The 21,523-nt window shown below is 46.4% G+C and overlaps 1 protein-coding gene across 1 annotated transcript in view; it reads right to left on the reverse strand.

The window, feature by feature from the left end:
- The window catches only part of EIF4EBP1 (eukaryotic translation initiation factor 4E binding protein 1), a 33,471-nt gene extending 13,758 nt beyond the window's left edge, over nucleotides 1-19,713 (reverse strand). Inside the window, exon 1 of the mRNA XM_049865429.1 lies at nucleotides 19,515-19,713. Within this exon, the coding sequence (XP_049721386.1) occupies nucleotides 19,515-19,659 (145 nt within the window). The 5' untranslated portion in view covers nucleotides 19,660-19,713. The remainder of the gene's footprint in view (nucleotides 1-19,514) is intronic.
- Nucleotides 19,714-21,523: the final 1,810 nt, after the last annotated feature.

A 21,523-nucleotide genomic window follows, 5' to 3' on the forward strand; every position in this document is an offset into this window, starting at 1 on the left:
CTACTCACCAATCTAGGATGTAGAACATTGTTATCTTTGCAGGCCATGTTGTGCCAGCTGACTAAACACGGGCCTAAGCCTTCTAACCCAGGAAGCCAGTGCCGCGAGTTGTCTGGGTATGTCTGGCTAGGCTCGGTTACTGTGCCCCTATGTGGTTTGTTATTTATGTGGGTATATATGCAGCACACACAAACTTATCTATACACATGCCTACAGATACACCTATACGTGAACATTTACCTGCATGTGCCTTCCTATACACATATATGCATCCGTATCTGCCCACATAACCGCACACAGGTTTTTTTGTCGTTTTCACTGTTCTTGTAAAATCATATATTATAGCATTTACCGAAATTGTCACTTTTTCTTGTGTATTTCTTAGTGTTTTTATTTACCTTGGTCAGGTTGTACTGACTTCACCCATATTTGGTCTTGTTTTTCCCATCACCGAAAGTATTAAGTGTCTATTCTCTAAAAAGTCATTCCCCTTCTCTCTCCCTCCCATCCCTGGTAACCATCAAAGAACGTCGCTTTCTATGCGTATATCTATTCTTGATTTTTTTATAATAGTGAGACCATACAATATTTGTCTTTTTGTGATTGACTTATTTCACTCAGCATAATGTCCTCCAAATTCATCGATGTTAAAAGATGTTTTGAGGACTCCTATTTATTCTTTATAGTTGCGTAGTATTCTGTTGCATGTATATACCATGGTTTATCTATTCATCCACTGATATATATATATATGTATTTTTTTAATACAAAACTCAAATAAGGATATTGTTATTGTTTTAGTTACCATGGAGTTGTCTCCGACTCATATCGACCTTATGTATAACACACCTATAGGGTCGCTATGAGTAGGAATCGACTCGACGGCACTGGGTTTGGTTTTTTTTTTTTATACATTGCCTGGCTCTGCACCATCCTCACAATCATTCATATGTTTAAGCCCATTGTCGCAGCCATGGTGACATTCCATCTCGTGGAGGCTTTCCCTTGTTTTCACTGACCCAAGGATATAGGGGTAGTAAATGAACGAACAATATGGATTAGAATCTCCTTTTCTACCAAGTTAAATAAAATTGCTTTGGCTGGAACGAGGCTGACTCCTCCATCCCCCCCCCCCCCAAAAGCCCTAAGGATCTCTGCTGGGCTGGAGAAATGGAGAAGTGAGTTCCTCTCTCCAGTAGCCCTCACTCAGAGCTAGTACCTGCAATATCTACACCAGACCAACTCCCACGAACTGTATTCAAGCATAGGGACTACAACAACCCAGAGACAAAGTGTTAACCCTCATCCACACATGCACCAGTCTTTACTCAATCCTATTCCCCGAAGAGACGCCTGCTGGTCTCATTTATTCACTCACTGAGTGACTACTTTGTACCAGCACCATGCTAGGTGGTAGGGATATAAGGAACAGTTAGATGTAGAGGTACCTGTCTCAGACACTCACACTTTAATCAGAGGAGAAAGACATGTAAACAATTAGAGTCAAGTTGTGTAGAGTCCAAAACCAGAGGCATGTGTGAAGGAACAGAGAGGGTAGGTGAGAGGGTCGACCCTGTCTGTGGACAGGAAGAGACAGTAAGCCCTCCTGTAGTGCCTGCTCCCAGGCAGGCAGGCTGGCTGGCCCTAAATTCCTGAAACAGAGAAGCATCCATCTTACCCCAATTCTGCACTGCTTCAAAGGGTGTGGCTCAGTGGGGGAAGTAGGGTGAGTATGACCTAGCTTGGAGAAACTGGAGACACAGAGCAGAGAAATCCAGAACTTTGGCTTTCAGCAGGGCACAAGGACAAACAGAAGTGGATGCTCCCCATGCCCCAAACCATTTGTGTAGCTGGGATCCAGCCCTGCTGGGTACTGGGGGTAGAATTCAAGAAAGGGTCTTGAACTACCTGTGATGAATAAGTGAGGACATTCTCTCCCTGAAAGCCCCTTTAAAAACATAACTGTATTATAAACATGTGTGAAAAATGTAAATTCAGATGATTGCAGGAGTTCCCTGCCCTGTGGAGAGAGGGGGTGGGGAACACCCCAGGATGAATTGCTGCTCTTTGTATAGCCTAGTGGTTAGGCACAACTGGACAGCCTGGGTTTGAACCCAGCTCTTTCATTTGCTAGCTCTATGACATCAGCAAGTTATTACCCCTTTTGTTACATTTTTTCTCCTTAAAAAAAAAAAAAAACTTTTTTTTTTTTTTGATGGCATGTCTTTTCAGTATTAGAACTCATGCTTACTAATTGAATGTGTTTAAATTTTCAGTTAGTAATACGGATTTTGGAAATATGATCTGGTAATACAAGCCACCCATGAGGCAGATAGCACTTTGGCGCCACCGATCTGTGGTGTGACAGTATACCACTGAGGGCTAGGTAAGTAATTTATTGTGGGTGCCTTTCCATTAGGTTACATGGTGAACCTCTGGTTTTCCAAATGTGACACAGAAAAACCAAAACAAACCCATCAGGGCTCCCTAACTATCACACGGGAAGGCCATAATTATGCTTGAAAGCCTTATCTCACAGAAAGTTTACAAAACTAACACACCCAGGAAGTATCACTTAATAGAATGCTCAGCCTAACAACAATGAGGCTCCAACTAAAAGTGGCTGGGTTTATGCCAATGGTGACAAAAGAGTTACTGAATCTCTCTGGGCCTCAATTTCTTCTTCTGTAGAATGGGGACGACGATGATGATGATGATGGTGGTGCCAAATTCATACGGTTACTGTGTGGATTGGAAAAGTGGCTGACACAAAGCAAGCCTTGTGTAAACTCTAGCCATTACCATGAGGGACCCCTGGTGGTGCAGTGGTTAAGTGTTTGGCTGCTAACCAAAAAGTGGGCAGTTCGAATCCACCTGCTGCTCCTTGGAAACCCTACGGGGCAATTTTACTCTGTTGAGTCAGAATCGACTCAAGGGCAACAATGATTATCATGACCAGCATGGATTCAGGTGAAATAGTCCATCCACACCAAGGACTAATTACATAGTCTGGGAAAAGGGGGGGGGGGGGCGGGGGGAGGTGAGGGACTCTGGAAAGAGCCTTGGGGCGTGGGAGGGTAAGGACATCCTCCATCCTCCCTTGGCCGACAGGAACATGCTTCAAGAACCAGCATGAACAAAAGGACAAATATTGTATGATCCCACCTCCATGAAATATCTAGAACAGGCAAATGCATAGGACCAAAGTTTATTAGTGGTTACCAGGGGGGCTGGTGAGAGGCGGAGATAAGAAGTTATTGCTTCAGAGGTATTGAATTTCTGTTAAGGGTAATGAAAAAAATTGGAGATGGAAAGTGGTGAAGGTTACCCGACATTGTAACATAATTAATATCACTGAACTATACACGTAAAAATGGTTCAAATGGCACATGTTTTGTTATATACCCTTTTTTACCACATGCCCACAAAGAACCAACATGAGTTTTGGGCATGTTTGGTAGCCGGTGCTGTCTGGGACTTTAAACCCCAGGTGTGTACCAAATCCAAATACAGCAGCAGTATTTTTTCTTAAAGGTATGCTTTGTGAAGATGACAGTTGACTTGAATGTACAAAGCAATGTAACTATTCCCCTAGGGTCCAGTGTCCTCACCAATAAAACAAGGGATTTGTACCAGGCTCGTTCAAACTATTTTAAAGCAACAACCATGCGCCAGACTTTGCAGGTAAGCTCCACTGTTACCCAATCAGGGTCCACACCCTGGAGCAGTCGAGCCAATGAAATATACTCCAACTCAGAAAGAGTGAGAAAGTTTACTCAGGAGATGCATACATCACCAAGTACCTGAGAGCAACACAGGCTGTCTCTGTGGAGTCCCAAAGAGCAATTTTACATTAGAGCTTTTACAGGATTTTACAAGGGTTAGAAGCGTCTTGTAGTCCCCGCAGATGGCCTGGCCGGAGGAGTTATTCACTACAAGATAGTGACAAAAGTCTCTATCAGACTAGAAGGATACATGCAGGACATCTCTTTATCTGGCTAAAGACATACATATCAGACACCTGGGCGCTGATTGTCCCCTGGGGGGCTGTAAGTCAGGGGTGGTCCAACAAAACTAAATGAAGTTATTTGCATCAGATCAAACAAAGAACAAAATCATTAACATCAGGTCAAAACAAAGTCATTAACAGAGGTATGTGAAGGAGGAGGCAGGCAGAGGAAGGAGAAAAACTTATAGGTTCATCATGGCTTTAGTTATGTCAAGCTGTCAGTTGCCCATTTTGAAAAAGGACATGGTGGGGAGCATTAGGGTCACACCAGGGTCCTGTTCAAGCTCTGATATGCTGCCATTTATTTTAGGATCTCCTTACTGGCAAGTGCTTAATATGCTGCAAATAGCCCAAGGCTTGGAGGTAGAAGTTCTGAGTTCAAACCTAGACATATCACATGTTATTGTTCTCAGGTGCCATTGAGTTGCCCCTAACTCCTGACAACTGCACGTGCAACAGAACAAAACACTGCCCAGTCTCTCACCATCCCCATCCTGGAACTATTGTGATTTACAGGGTTTTCGTTGGCTGATATTCAGAAGTAGATGGCCAGGCATTTCTTCCTAGTTAGTCTTAGTCTGGCTGAAACCTGTTCAGCATCATAGCAACACCCAAGCCACTACTGACAGAGGAGTGCTGGCTGTGTAAGAGGGGGCAATGGCCAGGAATTAAACCCAGGTCTCCCACATTGAAGGGGAGAATTCTACCACTGAACCATCATGTACTGGCCCCTTTTGTTACTATTGGCATAAATGGAATGCCAACCACTTTTTATGCCTCTGGACCTCATTGGTGAGGCATTATTCCAGCTCTAATGTATTTAGGGTCAAGGTGGGTCCCTTTTGAAATGTGTGAAACACAGCAGACTGGGGTTGGAGCCTCACCGTTGTGTAGGCTGAGCATTCTATTAGGTGATGCTTTCTGGATGTGTTAGTTTTGTAAACTTTTGCCTTTATTTCCATGAGAAAAGGCTTTCAAGCACAATAAGGGCTTTCCTGTGTGATAATTAGGGTGTCATATTTGGAAAACCAGAGGTTCCCCACATAACCTAATGAATAAAAGAAAGAAAGAAAGAAAGAAACCCAAACCCATTGCTGTTGAGTCAATTCCAACTCATATTGACCTTATAGGACAAAGTAGAACTGCCCCATAGGGTTTCCAAGGAGTAGCTGGTAGATTCGAACCGCTGACCTTTTGGTTAGCAGCCAAGCTCTTAACCACTGTGCCACCAGGGCTCCAACCTAATGGAAAAAAAAACCATTGCTGTCGAGTTGATTCCGACTCATAGCGACCCTACATGACAGAATAGAACTGCCCCATAAAGCTTCCAAGGAGCGCTTGGGGGATTTGAATGGCAGACCTTTTTTGGTTAGCAGCCATAGCACTTAACTACTATGCCACCAGGGTTTCCACCTAATGGAAAGGCACCCGCAATAAATTACTTATCTAGCCCTCATTGGTATACGGTCATACCACAGACTGGTGGTGCCAAAGTGCCACCTGCCTCACTGGTGGCTTGTATTACCAGATCATATTTCTCAACCAAAAATTTAAATACACTCAGTTTATATCCATGCATTCCAATACTGAAAACACATGCCATAAAAAAAATTTTTTGAGAAAAAAATGTAGTAACAGAGGGTTTAACTGAGTCACAGTTTCATTCCTTATCTATAAAAGGGTAATAACAAAATCCACAGCTCGCAAGATTAAATAAATTACATTAAATAAAAATAACAAATGTCAAGATTCTTTGTACAAGAATAAAATATGACATATGTTTAATTCCTGTTAAAAAGCACGTTACTTGGAGAACATACACGACTGGGGAAAAAGTCACAAACCAGTTTTGTTTGTATTGTTTGCAGCCCGTACAGTGCCCTGCAGGTGCTCAAAAAACATTTAGTGTATGAAAGAACACTTAGCTTTTCAGATACGGTGCGTATATAGCAGTCACCATCACCATCCCGTCATCTTTGCGGGAGAACACTGCACCCACAGCCTTAATCCCTACTACAACCCCATGAGGGAGACACCAGTATTATCCTCATTTAGCAGACTATAGCTCAAGAGAGGCTGCCTCTCACAGGCATCAAGTGGCAGACTTAGTCTGTCTTGCCACCAACCCCTAAACGCTAACCAGTTTAAAATTAGCAGCACAGACCAGGCTACATCCCTCAGCTAGTGCTTGCAACTGGAACAGTTAAAGGGGTCTTCAGACTTATGCTATACTTCCGAGTGCCATTTGGCCAGAATGGGATTCACTGAGGGAGAACCCTGCCTTGGTTTCTTCTCCATCTCCCTAAGTACGCACACTCTAGGGGTTCAAAATGCCGCTGCCTGCACGTCTGTAACTTGAAACGCACTCATCCCCCACTCTCCCCTGGGCCTCCGCTTGGCAGAAGGATTCTTCCCCTAAACCAGGGGACGTGAGGCAAGGCCTAGCGAGAGTACAAGAATGGAATTCCTAGAACTGCTGTTCCCGGTCCAGGGGAAGGGAGGGCATTTCACAACAGGGTCAGCAGGAGGTTTACATGCTTATGCTCACACACGAGCCAGCAGCCTGTGAACAAAATGCTCTGGACAATTTTAAATACAGCTCTGACCAGCAGCTCCATGCCAGTCTGGGGGACAAATACACAGACATGCAGGAGGTCTTCCAGGGGGTCTCCGACCCCTTCCCCACCACACACACCAGGCAGGAATAACACGTGTCTGGGCAATGTGTTTAACAAGCAGAGCAGACTTGTCAGGGAGAAAATCTTGGTGTAAGAAGCAGAAAGAATCAAGATCTCAGGGGCCAGGAATCTTATGCAGCAACCTGAATACCAAATGGGGCAGTCCGTGAATGGCAAAGGGCCTTTCTGGCTGGACATCTCTGGTTTGTCCCTTCCCCCAGGGGCTCTGACATGTGAGGGAACAGACCAGTTTATCTGAAAATTAAGCAGGAGGGGCAGAGCTTTAACAAAGAGACTTTCAGAACAGGATAGCTGAAATAATGATTCTAATGGCTGGCCATGCTCCTTCCCTGTCTCTCACTCCCCACTAAACACTTTAAACTGCGCCTTGTACAGAGTAGGGTAGGGCTACCCCTGAAATTCACTATCATCGACAGGGAGGGTCCTTCTGTAATGTCTCGGTTTCAAACAGCACCAGCTGCTGTCCCAGTTGGAAAGGAAAAGGGCCACTCTTCCCTTTTATTCTTAGAGCAGAAAAGTCCGTCTAGGTGTTTGGCTAGGTTACAGGTAGTCCCTGGTTTACAAACAAGTTCGGTTCCTAAATCTGCACGCAGACAATGAAGCAGGCCCTTTCTAAGCGCGAGGGAGGCCAGTGCATTCAGGCTCTCCACTTACTGCTCCCGGGCCATGGCTGGGGCCCCTGTGTGGCAGAGGCCGGCCCGCTGGCAGCGCTGCCCAAGGACCCGCTGCAGAATCTGCGCACGTGGGAGAAGAGCGGCCTGTCGTGGGAGCCCTGCCCCAACACCGAGACAATTTTTTCCTAATAGGCTTTACCGGCTTGTTGCATAACTAGGGGTTTTTTTTATACGCAAGTCAGACGTTCGTAACCTGAGGACTGCCTGTAATAGAAATGTACGCATGCGCACGCGTGCACGCTCACGTTGTCTCTCAGGCAAGAGATCTCGTTCTTAGCTGAAACCAAAGGGATCTCTGAACCCACCTGTACCTTCTGGTGTTCTCACTCCTACCCCACTTTTGGACCGCTGGACCTGGAAACTTGATTTCATCCTTGTTACGGGTTGAATCGTGTCATCTAAAAAGATATTTTCAAGTCCTAACCCCTGCACCGGTGAATGTGAACTTGTTTGGGGAAGTAAGGTTTTTCTTCACAGGTGCTATCAGTTAAATTAATGAAGTCACATCATATGGGGAGTAGGGTGGGTGCTAATCTAATCCCTTCTGAGTGGCAGCTTGTAAAAGAGGATGGATACAACCACTGTGGAAAATGGTACCATGTGTCCTCAAAAAGCTAGAAATAGAAATGCCTTTGGTCCAGTAATCCCACTCCTAGGTATATATCCAAGAGATATAAGACCAGTGACACAAACAGTCATTTGCACACCTATGTTCATTGCAGCATTATTCACAATAGCAAAAGGATGGAAACAACCTAAGCGCCCATCAGTAGATGAATGGATAAACGAATTGTGGTACATACATACAATGGAATGCTACACAACTGTAAAGAATAACGAGGAGGCAGTGAAATATAACATGGACGAATCTGGAGGACATTATGCTGAGTGAAATAAATCAGTCAGAAAAGACAAATGTTCTGTACGGTCCCACTATTTAAAAAAGTCAAGCACAATAGAGAACCCCTGAGGGAGCAGGAGATCAGTGGGATGCAGACCCCAAATTCTCATAAAAAGACCATACTTAATGGTCTGACTGTGACTAGAGGAATCCCGGTGGGCATGGTCCCCAAACCTTCTGTTGGCACAGGACAGGAACCATTCCCGAAGACAACTCATCAGACATGAAAGGGACTGGACAGTGGGGGTGGAGAGAGATGCTGAAGAAGAGTGAGCTAATTATATCAGGTGGACACTTGAGACTGTGTTGGCATCTCCTGTCTGGAGGGTGGATGGGAGGATAGAGAGAGTTGGAAGCTGGCAAAATTGTCACGAAAGGAGAGACTGCAAGGGCTGACTCATTAGGGGGAGAGCAAGTGGGAGTAAGGAGTAAGACGTATATAAACTTATATGTGACAGACTGACTTGATTTGTAAACGTTCACTTGAAGCTCGATAAAAGTTAATTAAAAAAAAAAAAAAGAAATGGATACAATGGAAAAAAAAAAAAGTCAAGAATAGAAAGCAACGTTCTTTGATGGTTACCAGGGAGGTGAGGGTGGCGGAATGGGAATCACTTTGTGTTGATTCCGACTCATAGTGACCCTATAGGACAGAACAGAACTGCCCCACAGGGTTTTCCAGGAACAGCTGGTGGATTCAAACTGCCAACTTTTTGGTTAGCAGCCAAGCTCTTAACCGCTGCGCTACCAGGGCTCCTTCTAGACAGTAGACATTTGTTATTTCTGGTGATGGGAAAGGCAATACCAAATATGGGTGAAGTCTGCACAACCTGACAAGGTAAATGATGACACTAAGAAGTACACAAGGAAGAATTTCGGTAAATGCTATAACATACACAATTTTGCAACAACAGTAATAACGTGCAAAAAAAAAAACGTATGTGGTTACATAGGTAGATACATATGCATATATGTGTACAGGAAGGTATATGTGAATACATGCACGTGCAGGTGTACCTGAAGACATGTTTATACATGTCTGTGTGTGCTGCATATATATCCATATATATAATAAAGCACATGGGGGCACAGTTACCGAGACCTCCTAGACATATCCAAAAAATTATTGGAATTGGTTTGCTGGGTTAAAAGGCTTCAGACCATAATCTTGTGGGACAACTTACTTAATTGGCATAACATAATTCATAAAGATAATGTTCTGCATGCTTGGTTTGATGAGTAGCATGTGGGGTCTTAAAAGCTTTTGAGTGGCAATCTAAGATACAACTATTGGTCTCTACTCTTCTGGAGCAAATGAGAATGAAGGAAACCAAAGACTCAAAGATGAAACTAGTCCATAGGACTAATAGCCCACACAAACCACAGCCTCTCCTGAGACCAGAAGAAACTAGATGGTGCCTAGCTACCACTACCGACTATTCTGACCAGGGACACAACAGAAGTCCTGGATAAAATGGGAGAAACATGTAGAACAAAATTCAAATTCCTAAGAAAGGCCAGATCTACTGCCCCAGTAGAGATTAGTGGGACACCTGAGACTACCGCCCTAAGATACCCTTTGAGCTTGGCCCTGAAGCTACTCCTGGAGGTCACCTTTCAGCCAAATAATAAATAGACTGGTTTATAAGATAAACAATATCACCTGGAAATAACATGTTCCCTTAAACAATCAATTACTTGAGAACAAACGAACATTTACCTGAGAGCAAAGATGAGAAGGGAAGGAGGGGAAGGGAAACTAGATAATGAAAACGAACAAACAGAATGGAAATGAGAATGCTGACACATGATAAAAATTGTAACCAAAGGCATGAACGATATGTATGAAAACTGTTAAATGGGAACCTAATTTGATGTGTAAACTTTCACTAAAACATAGTAAAATATTTAAAAAGAGGATAGACAGGGAAACCAAGTCACACATGGAGGAAGACAGCATGTGAGGATCATCTACAAGCCAAGCAACACCAAAAGACACCTGGGGCCACCAGGAGCTGGAAGAGACAAGGAAGGATCCTTCCCTAGCGCAGACAGAAAGAGAGCATAGCCCTGCTGACACCCTGAATTAGGACTTCTAGCCTCCAGTCCTGTGAGAAATTAAAGTTTTGTCTTTAAAGCCATGCACTTTGCGGTATTTTGTTATGGCAGTCCTGGGAAACTAAGACAATCCTATTGCCAATATTCTAGAAAACCAAGGATGTTACGTGGGAGTGCTGGGGGGAGGGAGGGGCAAGTGTCCCTCCAAGCGTGACCACCCCCCCCCAAGCGTGGGTTCCTCTGAAGGGCCTTCCCAAAGCCTGACTTGCAGGACACTTGGTGGGAGAAAGCAGAGGTCAGGTGGGTGAGGCTGATAAGGGGCAGCATGACACAAAGTGGAATGCAGTGTCCAGCCACCTTGTGTTATGGCCACTTGCTTGGCTTGCTTTGTGGAACTAGGCATAAGGCCTTGAAAACAGGGCATGGGATCTATGACCCAGTTTTCAGGAAGGTTTCCTCTGTTCATGAACTAACAGCTGAGATTCATAGGCTTATAATTCTAGTCTGCTTCCACGCCTGGCCCTGGCTCTGCTGACCACGTATCAGATGGGCAGTAAGTTTCCACAGGCCTGTCCTTTGAGACTTGACCCTTGTAGAAGGTTGTCTGAAAACATGGCCCCTGTAATTCCTTCCATCACTGTACACGTAAGCATCTCTCATTTGAAGGTGGTCTATTTCCCCCTCTCCTTGAATCTGGGCTGGTGTGGTGGCTTCCCTTAAACAAAGGAATATTGTGAGTGCCTCTGTGTGACTTCAGGGCCGACTGTAAAAGACCTTACAGCTTGTTTCACTCTCTTGGAAACTGCCGTGTGAATAAGTTGAGGCTACTTCCAAAAAAAAGGTTGCAGCCTTGAAAACTCTATGGAGCACGTAGCGGGGGCAGAGGTCTGGGGACCATGGTTTCAGGGGACATCTAAGTCAATTGGCATAATAAAATCTATTAAAACATTCTGCATCCCACTTTGAAGAGTGGCATCTGGGGTCTTAAACACTAGCAAGCAGCCATCTAAGATGCATCAATTGGTCTCAACCCACCTGGATCAAAGGAGAATGAAGAACACCAAGGACACAAGGCAATTATGAGCCCAAGAGACAGAAAGAGCCACATGAACCAAAGACTACAACATCCTTAGACCAGAAGAACTAGATGGTGCCCAGCCACAACCGATGACTGCCCTGACAGGGAGCACAACAGAGAACCCCTGAGGGAGCAGGAGAGCAATGGGATGCAGACCCCAAATTCTCATAAGACCAGACTTAATGGTCTGCCTGAGACTGGAGGGACCCCCGTGGTCATGGCCCCCAGACCTTCTGTTGGTCCAGGACAGGAACCATTCCCGAAGCCAACTCTTCAGACATGGATTGGACTGGACAATGGGTTGGAGAGGGATGCTGGTGAGAAGTGAGCTTCTTGGATGGGGTGGACACTTGAGACTATGTTGGCATGTCCTGTCTGGAGGGGAGATGAGATGGTGGAGGGGGTTAGAAGCTGGCAAAATAGACACGAAAAGAGAGAGTGGAGAGGGAGAGTGAGCTGTCTCATTAAGGGGGAGAGTAATTGGGAGTGTGTAGCAAGGTGTATATGGGTTTTTGTGTGAGAGACTGACTTGATTTGTAAACTTTTACTTAAAGCACAATAAAAATTATAAAAGAAAAAGCTCTATGGAGCAGTTCCACTCTGCACACATTGAGTCGCCATGAATTGGAATGGCAACTAACAACAAGACTGCTGGATTATGTGAGACCAAGAGAAAAGAGAGCCCCCAGTCCTCCAGCTATCTCCAACAACGCTCCAGACGTGGAGGTAAGGCTATCTTGGACTTTCTAACCCACCCAGCCCAAACCAGCTGCCAATTGTATGCAACCACATGAAGAGACCCCAGGCAAGATCACCAAAGACTGCACAGCCTGCCTAGAGAATGGAGATAAATAAAAAAAAATAAGTTACTAAATAATTTTTTTATTTTACTGTGACAGCTAACGGATACAACCCATCACACCAAGACAAGTGTCCCTGGGCAACTGGTAAGCCCTATTACTCTGGGCCTGGTATCTGAGCTCCCTCAAAGAGCTTTCATGGGTATAGCTATCTGGATTACAAGGCGCCCTTTGTTTCCTGTGTCCTTGAGCACCAAATGCCAGTGGGCAGGCATCATCTACTCCTGCCTAGTCAGTGACACTGGGTGCACAGAATAAGGCGTATCAATCCTAGTCTCTGAGATGCCAGCCGCAATACTGACTTGTTCAGTATATGAAAAAATCATTTCTTTCCACTCTCTGCTCCAATATATTGGGGAAATTAATCTGCCAGCAATACTGTTATCTGTAATACAGGGAGTCTCCTGCTTATGACAGGCTTCCGTTACAATGACTCTGTCGTTAAGTTGGCTCTGATGTAAGTAGAATACCTCATTTTTTTTTTTGTTTCCATTATTATTGGCTTTTATTTATCAGTATCTTTATAAATTTAATCAGCAAATGATAAAACTGAACATCTGTGAGCAAACGTCTGAGAATGACATCAGCTAATAACACGATGCAACATTGTATATAGTACGTATTACTAAAGACAAAATGTACATGTCGTTAAGTGCGGTTCTTTGTAACTCTGTGGTAAATCAGGGACTACCTATATTGAGATAAGGGAGAAAGCTCAGAGACAGTTAATTTCTGTCCCTTCCTTATGCCCCTGGGACATTTAGAGATAAACAATTCTACCCCGTATGATAGTTAAGGCTGTGTGTCAGCTCGGCTAGGCCATGGTTCTCAGTGGTTTGGCAGTTATGATATCGTTTGGCAGATGATGTAATTACCAACACGATGAGATTTGATATAATGTAATCACCTCCATGATGGGATCTGCTGTGAGTAGCCAGTCAGTTGAAAGGGAGTTTCCTTGGGCGTGGGGCCTGCATTGAATATAAGCAGGCTTTCTGGCAAGGCTGGTGGGCTTTTGCTTGCTCTGGACCCTGCAGCTGGCTGCTGTTCATCTGACCTCCGGGTCTTGGGACTCAAGCTAGCAGCTTACCTGCCATCTTGCCTGCCAATTTTGGAATTTGTCAATCTTTGCAGCCTGTGAGCAAGAGCCCTGCTGCCTGACTTCCCAATCTTGGGTTCGCTAGCCCCTATAGTTACATGAATCCGGAGAAGCCTCCAGCCTGGCCCACAGACTTGGGACGTACCAGCCTCTACAACCACGTGACCCATTTCCTTGCTATAAATCTCTCTGTATACATACTTACACACTGCACTGGTTTTGCTTCTCTAGAGAACTTAACCTAAGACACCTTGCAACTGAGAAGACAGAAAATAAAGTTTAAGCATTTTTATTAAGCCAGCTCAGATCCAGGCCTGGTGGTAATGCTTTCTTTCCAGGATTTATTTCAACCTTTTACCTCCTACACACCTGGTCCTGCACTAGATGCTGGGTATACAAAGATGAGTAAAATTGGGCTGAAAGAACTTCCTGTCTAACTGAGGAACAAACATGTAAACAAACACATGTGATTTGATTTGTTACGAATCTTAATGGAGGAAGAACACTGGCTCAGGTCTAAGTGAGACCAGAAAGTAACCAGGCTTTTTGTTTGTTTGTTTGAACACACAAGAATTTATATGTATAAATGAACACTTTTCTTTAAAAACAGCCACCCTGGGAAACAATACTCTTTTTTCAACACTGCTGCCCCTTTCTAACTTCTCTTCCTGAACATTATTATTATTATGTCAAATAATAACCCAAACAAGAAAATCCCTGATCACTTTATACGAACAAATAAATATGGTACTACCCTGCTTGCCCTCTTTCACCAAATTTGGTAACGAAGGTCTTTTCTTTGCTCTTTCAGGAAAGAAAAAAAACAAATTCCTCTTTCAAATAATAATGACCTCCTACCTTTGAAAGTATTTTTAGAAATACGTAGACATCTGAAGGCAATTAAAAATTTTTAGAAAGATTAGCTCTGCATCATCGAAATGTAAGACCTAGCAGAGTGGCTACGTGGAAGGGACAATTCTCCCTTGAATATCATACAAGTTCTACCATTTTATTGGGGAAACGTCTGTCGAATTGTTTCATCTACAGATACACCTCTGATACTCACGACTTTTTTTCAGTTAGTCTTCGTCTTCAAAACTAGCATTTGAAACACTGGAGGTCAGGGTGTCTTCCAAGGCTGGCTGTGGTGAATGCCACATAAACAGGGAGGCTCATGCCACTAGAGGAGGTTTGGGGTGTTCCACGCCAGGTCCTCAGTCAAAAAGTCTTTAATGAGGGACACAGTGTGGAATGTTCTAAGCACTTTAAAAGGAAGCTCAAGTTAATGTGAGAAAAGTGTCCATTACTTCTTCCTCACTGCCTTAACATCCAACCTCTCCTAACCTGTTCTTAAGAGTGAAAGACTGGAGCAAAGGAGAATGAATAACAACAAAGATACAAGGTAAATATGAGCCTGAGAGACAGAAAGGGCCGCATAAGCCCGAGATTCCATCAGCCTGAGACCCGAAGAACTAGGTGGTGCCTGGCTACCACCGTTCACTGTCCTGACAGGGAGCACAACAGAGAATCCCTGATGGAGCAGGACAACAGTGGGAGGCAGATCTTAAATTTTTGTAAAAAGACCAGGCTTAATGGTCTGAGTGAGACGGGAGGGACCCTGATGGTCCTGGTCCCTGGATTCTTTGATAGCCCAAGATTGGAACCATTCTTGAAACCAACTCTACAGACAGGGATTGGCCTGGACTATAACATAGTGATGCTGGTGAGGAGTGAACTTCGTGGCTCAAATAGACACATGAGACTATGTGGGCGGCTCCTGTCTGGTGGTGAGATGAGAAGGAAGAGGGAGACAGGAGCTGGTTAAATGGACCCGGGGAATACAGGGCGGAGAGGAGGAATGTGCCGTCTCATTAAGGGGCGAGCAGCTGGGAGTGACAGTGGGGTGTGTATGGCTTTTTGTATGAGAGACTGACTTGATTTGTAAACTTTCACCTAAAGTACAATAAATAAATTAAAAAAAAAAAACCCTATGGGGCAGTTCTACTCTGTCACATGGGGTCACTGTGAGTCAGAATGGATTCCAGGGCACCCAACAACAAGAACGGTTGAACAACATGATGAACATAGCCAATGTCGTTGAGTGGTACGTGTGCAGGATACTGCTATGGCAGACAATTTGTTACATATGTATTTACCACAATAATAATAAAGAATAGCAGCTATCCAGTGGAATGGACATGGGAAATACAGGGTGGAGAGAAGGACTGTGCTGTCACGTTGTAGGGAGAGCAACTAGAGTCACATAACAATGTGTGTATAAGATTTTGTATGAGAAACTGACTTGAATGATAAAGTTTCACTTAAAACACAGTAAAAAAAAAGAATAAAGAGTGAAAGAATTTCTCTTCTCTATATGACTCAGGACACTGGCTATGCCAGCATCAGCGTCCCACCTGCTCCCCCTCTTCCCGGCACTGTCTGTTCCATAGCCAAAGACTTGGGAGCTGCTCCAAGGTAAGCTTTCTGGGCATAGACCTTGTTTGTCTAACCAAAGAGGGTGCCATTAACACCTGCAGCCCTACCTGCTTACCTCTGATTAACCTTATCCAGGTACAGGTCTTAGGTATGACTACTACCCAAGCAGCCTCTGCAGGCTTTGGGGTCAAACAACTAACATGGAACTAGGAATGTGAAGATTGAACAGGGGAGGTGTGGAGGAAGGCTTTTGATGCATTCAAAGGTTCTGCTGGTTGATAGAGTGTGTATGACATCACTGGAGAGTTTCAAGACTCGGGACTGGTCCCTTCTGATAACGTGTGCAAAGTACATAAGATGAAGTACCGCCATCCTCACTTCCAAGAAGCCTTCTGGATATACTTCTTCTAAGGCAGATTTCACGACTCTACAGACTCAAAAATTCAAACACGAAACTTCCTTCAGCAAATTCCTTAACTCCGCCAGGCACCTAACTTCAGCTCAGCCTGTGGAGGGTTCATGAACCATGAAAAGCAAACTAGAGTTACAGGAATCTGGATGGCTCAAACCAACTCCTGCTTCTTTTCCACCAGGGACAAACACTGCAGTGTCATTCGCAGGAACTGATTGGCTCTTCGTGAGGGAATGACACCCCCTACAAATAAGGGTGCCCTGGGCTCAAACATATCAAAGATCATGAAGATGGCACAAACTGGTCAACATTTTGTTCTGTGATACATAAGGTGGAGGAGCCCTGGTAGTGCAGAGGTTAAGAGCTTGGCTGCTAACCAAAAAGTTGGCAGTTCAGATCCACCAGCCACTCCTTGGAAGGCCTATGGGGCAGCTTTTCTCTGTCCTATAGAGTCACTATGAGTCACTATGAGTCGGAATCAAATTGATGGCAACGGGTTTGTGTTTTTCTTTTATTTTTTAATACTTAAGTTTGCCACGAGTTGGACCTGATTTGATGGCAACTAACAACAACAAATGGGCACCTTTCTAAACACCCTATGGACCCAACCTTAAAAATTTACCTGGATAGAATCACACTTTTTTCTAGACCCCAGAGGTTTGATAAGTTGAGAGAAATCACATTCCACTAATTCCTGAGGACTCAGAATGTGGTACATAGATCAGTCACCAGCAGCTTGTTAGACAGAAGTACAGAATCCCAGTTTGCAGCTCAGACCTAGCCATCAGACCCTGCATTTAAGAGGTCCCCAGGCAATTCATAGGCACATTAACAGTTGAAAACAGCACTCTAGGCTACAGCAAAAAGGGAACAGGATATAACTTTTTCTCATTAGCTCAAGTTTCTTGGAGCTGGCAAAGGGCTGGGGTGAAGTGGACTTTGCAGGAAGATTCCACACCTTGGCAGAGGCAGACTAGGCATGCTGATTTTGGCAGAGGCCAGCTGGGCTTCTCCAGGACTGAGCTGTGACTGCCCCAGAGGCCACCTGAGACAAGAAAGCACTGGCCTTAGACTACTGGCAGATCCCAGCTTTCTTCCAGTTGACATTTTACACTCTGATGCAGAAGCCCCTTCCCTTTTTCCACAACCATAAAGACTTTCAGAGGGAGGAGGAATTTTGCTGTAAAGGGAGAAATGGATCAGAGTTCCCTATAAACAAAACAAACCAGTTGCCCTCCAGTTGATTCCTATTCATAGCAATCCTATAGGACAGAGCAGAACTGCCCCATAGGGTTTCCACGGACGGGCTAGTGAATTCAAACCGCAGACCTTTTGGTTAGCAGCCCAATGCTTAACCACTGTGCCACCAGGGCTCCTGCAACAAACGGTGCAAAAATGGCCCACCTGCCTGGAGGGGAGATGAGAGGGTAGAGGGGGTTAGAAGCTGCCAAAATGGACACGAAAACAGAGAGTGGAGGGAGGGAGCGGGCTGTCTTATTAGAGGGAGAGCAATTGGGAGTATGTAGCAAGGTGTGAGAGACTGACTTGATTTGTAAACTTTTACTTAAAGCACAATAAATATTTAAATAAATAAAAAGCAAAATTGCTGAAGGTGGAAAGACACCCCAATAAATCTGGGGCACCAAATGCCTATCTTCTTAATGGAAGGGTGAAAATAAACAAAAGCAGTATGTGGAAAGAGAGAGATAGAAAAAAAAAAAAGTCCACCTGAGTCCCTAGGACCGACTCAGCGCCCAGCCTGAACAGATCAAGCAGAGATTCACACTCTCACTTGAGGGAACCCCAAACTTGTCAGGAAAGGTTCTGGTGGACACAGACACATCAGGACAGAGAGAAAGGGGAACAGCAAGGACAGGAGTCTGGGAAAGAGAATTTGAGTGGTAAGCAGGGTCCCTGAGAACTTTTCCTTGGATCATTTCTAATAGAGGAGCGAGCATTTGTCCTCTCTCTGCCTGGCTGCTTCTTGGTCGATCTGGGAAAGCCGTGCGACACTGGACAATAGACAGGTTTTCAGCTTTGGAGCCTCAATGCTGTGTTCAGTACAAGAAGGCAGAGGTATGCGCAGCGCGGCTGGATGAGAACATCTAAGATTCCTAACAGCTCTCGCGTTGTGTGTTTTGGAACAAACACACAAGGACTTCAGATCTGGCTGTGCTCACTGGAGGCCCGACAGCTGCCTGAGAAAATAAGCATGTGGCCCCCACCGGGCAGGGGAAGAAGCTGTGGCCCCACCCGCGCGGCCAGCACAGCCGAAAAGCGCCCCTCACCAGCCAGCCAGGATCTGGCGCGTTTTCCGGCAGTTTAGGAAGGAGCGTCGAGGAGGGTGTAGGGGAGGGAAGAGAAGCAAAAGTGGGCTGGGGCAGGGCGAGGATGGCAGGGAAGCAGTGAGCCACGAGGATTTCATCATGCAAATACGAGGGCAGGTTTCATCAGCACCTCGGCGCAGGGGCTCCCGGGCTGGGAGGGAACGGCTGGCTCCCGAGGGCAGCCCAAGGCTGACCCCCACCCCTGTCAGCTCAGCTTCCTCTTCCTCATCCTCTCGGGGAGGTCACACGATCCTCCCCTCCCCCCCGAGCAGGAGTACATGTTTTTCTGCACGGTCATGCCCGTGGCCCCTGGCCCCTCCGCGGGGATCCCACCGGATAAATGCGGAATATGCCACAGGTGCCCACGAGGCGCTGCTGGGGCAGGGGAGCACCCGCAGCAACCCCCCAAAACTGCCGTCAGAGGGCGCTTATCCAACGCAAATCTGGGGGTGCCTTGGGAATGAACAAGAACTCTGCGAGTATTGTGAATGGCGTCCTCTTCCCCTAAACTCACTTTATCCAACAGAGTCCATCCCGTCCCCTAAAATCCTCAGGCCAGACGTGTCCTTGATTCCTGGGCCACCCTGACCCCACCGCATCCCACCTCAGAACTGCCCCCCTCAACCCCCATGTGGTAGTCCTCACCATGTGGCAGTCCTGTGTCGGTGTTGGGGGGGAGGGGGTACTCAGCTGTCTCCAAATGGGGCAGTTTTCAGCCCGGGCTCGGGAGGACGCACCCAGAAGTCAGGTAGTCGGGGGCGGCTACCCGCTAGTTCCCTGGGGCCACCTCCGTGGCCCCTGGCGCCTCCCTGATGCCTCTTATCCGTTCTCACAGTCACCGCGCTCCTGAGCCTGGGCACCCCGTCCAACTGGTGGTCCCCGCTGCCCCCGCTCGCCCAGTCCATCCTCCCTACCGCGCGCACCCGGAGCCGGCACGCTGCGCCCCCGAACCCGCGCCTACCTCCCGGGGTGGTGCTGAAGAGTGTGCCACCCGGGGTGGTGCTATAGTCCCCGGGCGGCAGCTGCACGCCGTCGCCGAGGACCACCCGGCGAGTGGTGGGGATGGTCCGGCTCGGGGTCTGGCTGTAGCCGCTGGCCCCGGACATGGTCGCTCAAGCGCTGCGCCCGCAGCCGGAGCGCGGCCCTCCTGCCCCTCCCGCCTAACCCCGCCCCTCCCGGGCCCGCCCAAGACCGCCCCTTCCGCCCCCTCGCCTCGACGTCCCCTGGGATTTGTAGTCTCCCTGACCACGTCGCCCCACCCAGCCTCGCAACATTGTCTGCACCCGAGTTCTCGGGCTGCGCCAGAACCGGGTCCCCAGGCGATTCAGCGCCTCCGCTGGGGTCCCAACGCCGCCCTCCATTGCCTGCCTTTCCTGCTCTTGAGCCCCTCCCTGCCACGGTGGCAGAGATGAGAGCGAGGGGAGAGTGTCCGCGCCTCCCTAGGTTAATGCTTCTATGGGTCCGGGCACGCGCCTCATGGCCGTGCTGGAATCCTTGCGAACCCGGCCCACTCGGGGAACGCCTGGCTTCTACATAAGGACATCAGGCCAAAAGTTCCCCTCAACCCCTCTTCAGTTCCTTAGTTCCTCAGATGAGAAAGTGGGAATTGATTGATCATTCACCCCTGATCCGTTTACTAAGCATTAAGGATAATAATGAACAAAGCCCGAAATAACGAACAAAGTACTTTCCGCGCCTTTGGAAAGGATGTGGGAGAAGGATATGTGAACAAACTACCCAGCTGAATGAGAGTTGGTCAAAGAAGGTGCCCAGTAGACGTTTGAGTCGGGTCCAGACCCTAGCACGCTGCCTGGCTTTCAGTAGGCTTTCCCTAAATGAACAAGTGAATGAATGAATCTTCAAAGAGATGTAAGAGCTCCCCAAGAGGAGAGAAAAATGCAAAGAGGGTGAAAAAGCCTGTCGGTTTAATGAACGATTTATATCATTGTGGCCACATCTTGGAGGAGGGAAGGAGAAAGAAAAAGTCCGAAGGGGAAATTGGTGCCCATTGTGAAGGGTCTTTTAAATCACGTTGAGGTCTTCTTCAGACTTTTGTCCTGCAAGGGTAGGAGATTTCAGAGATCTTTTAGACAAAGGAGGGACATAATTATAGAGTTGCATTTTAGAAAGTTAACTGGTGACTGTGGAGTTTGAAGGAGTCCCTGGTTGGGGCAAATGGCTGACCAGTCTGCTACTAACCTAAAGGTTGGCAGTTTGGACCTACCCAGGGGGCCTCAGAAGAAAGGCCTGGAGATCTGAGACAGAACCCCAACGGTCCTGTATTCCTTACCCGGCTTCATCCCCTACAGTGTTGTATCACAAAATCACTTCCTTTGTTGGGCTTCCCGCCCCCCGCCCCCGCCCCAGCTTCGATTATGAATCCTGCTTTTGCTGGAAGGTTATACATAAACTTCCTTGGGCCTGTGTAGTATGGTTAAGAATGTTGCTGATGTAAGTAGTATGAGCTCTACTTGGAAACCCCTTTAAAAGTAACTTGCCTGCCTGCCCTTAGCGAGCAGTCTTGGCAACAACAGCTCCTCCTGCTCCATTTCCTTGTACAATGAAATAAAGATGCCTTTTTTGTTCTCTCACCTCCATCTCTCATTTATTGGCCAATAAGAGTCATGCCGAGTAAGAACCTGGGGTTTCCGTCAGGTTCTGCTTCCAAAAGATCACAGCCATGGAAAACCCTGTGGAGTGCGGTTTTACTCTGAAATGCATGGGGAAACCATAAGTTGGAATCCACTCTATGGGCAACTGGTTTGTGATTTGTGGAGTATGAAAATGGCCTGGGGGAGGACGAGACCTATTGGGTTCGGTCGCTCCTGATCTAAACTGTATGTCTGTACTGTCTAATAGGGTAGCCCCTAACCGAATGTGCCCAGTGAGCACTCAAAATGTAAATAGTCCAAACTGATGTGCGCTACAGTATAAAAATACACACCAGATTTCAAAGACTTAGTACGAAAA

The sequence above is a fragment of the Elephas maximus genome, chromosome 22 (genome assembly GCF_024166365.1).
Source record: "Elephas maximus indicus isolate mEleMax1 chromosome 22, mEleMax1 primary haplotype, whole genome shotgun sequence".
Taxonomy (NCBI): Eukaryota; Metazoa; Chordata; class Mammalia; order Proboscidea; family Elephantidae; genus Elephas; species Elephas maximus.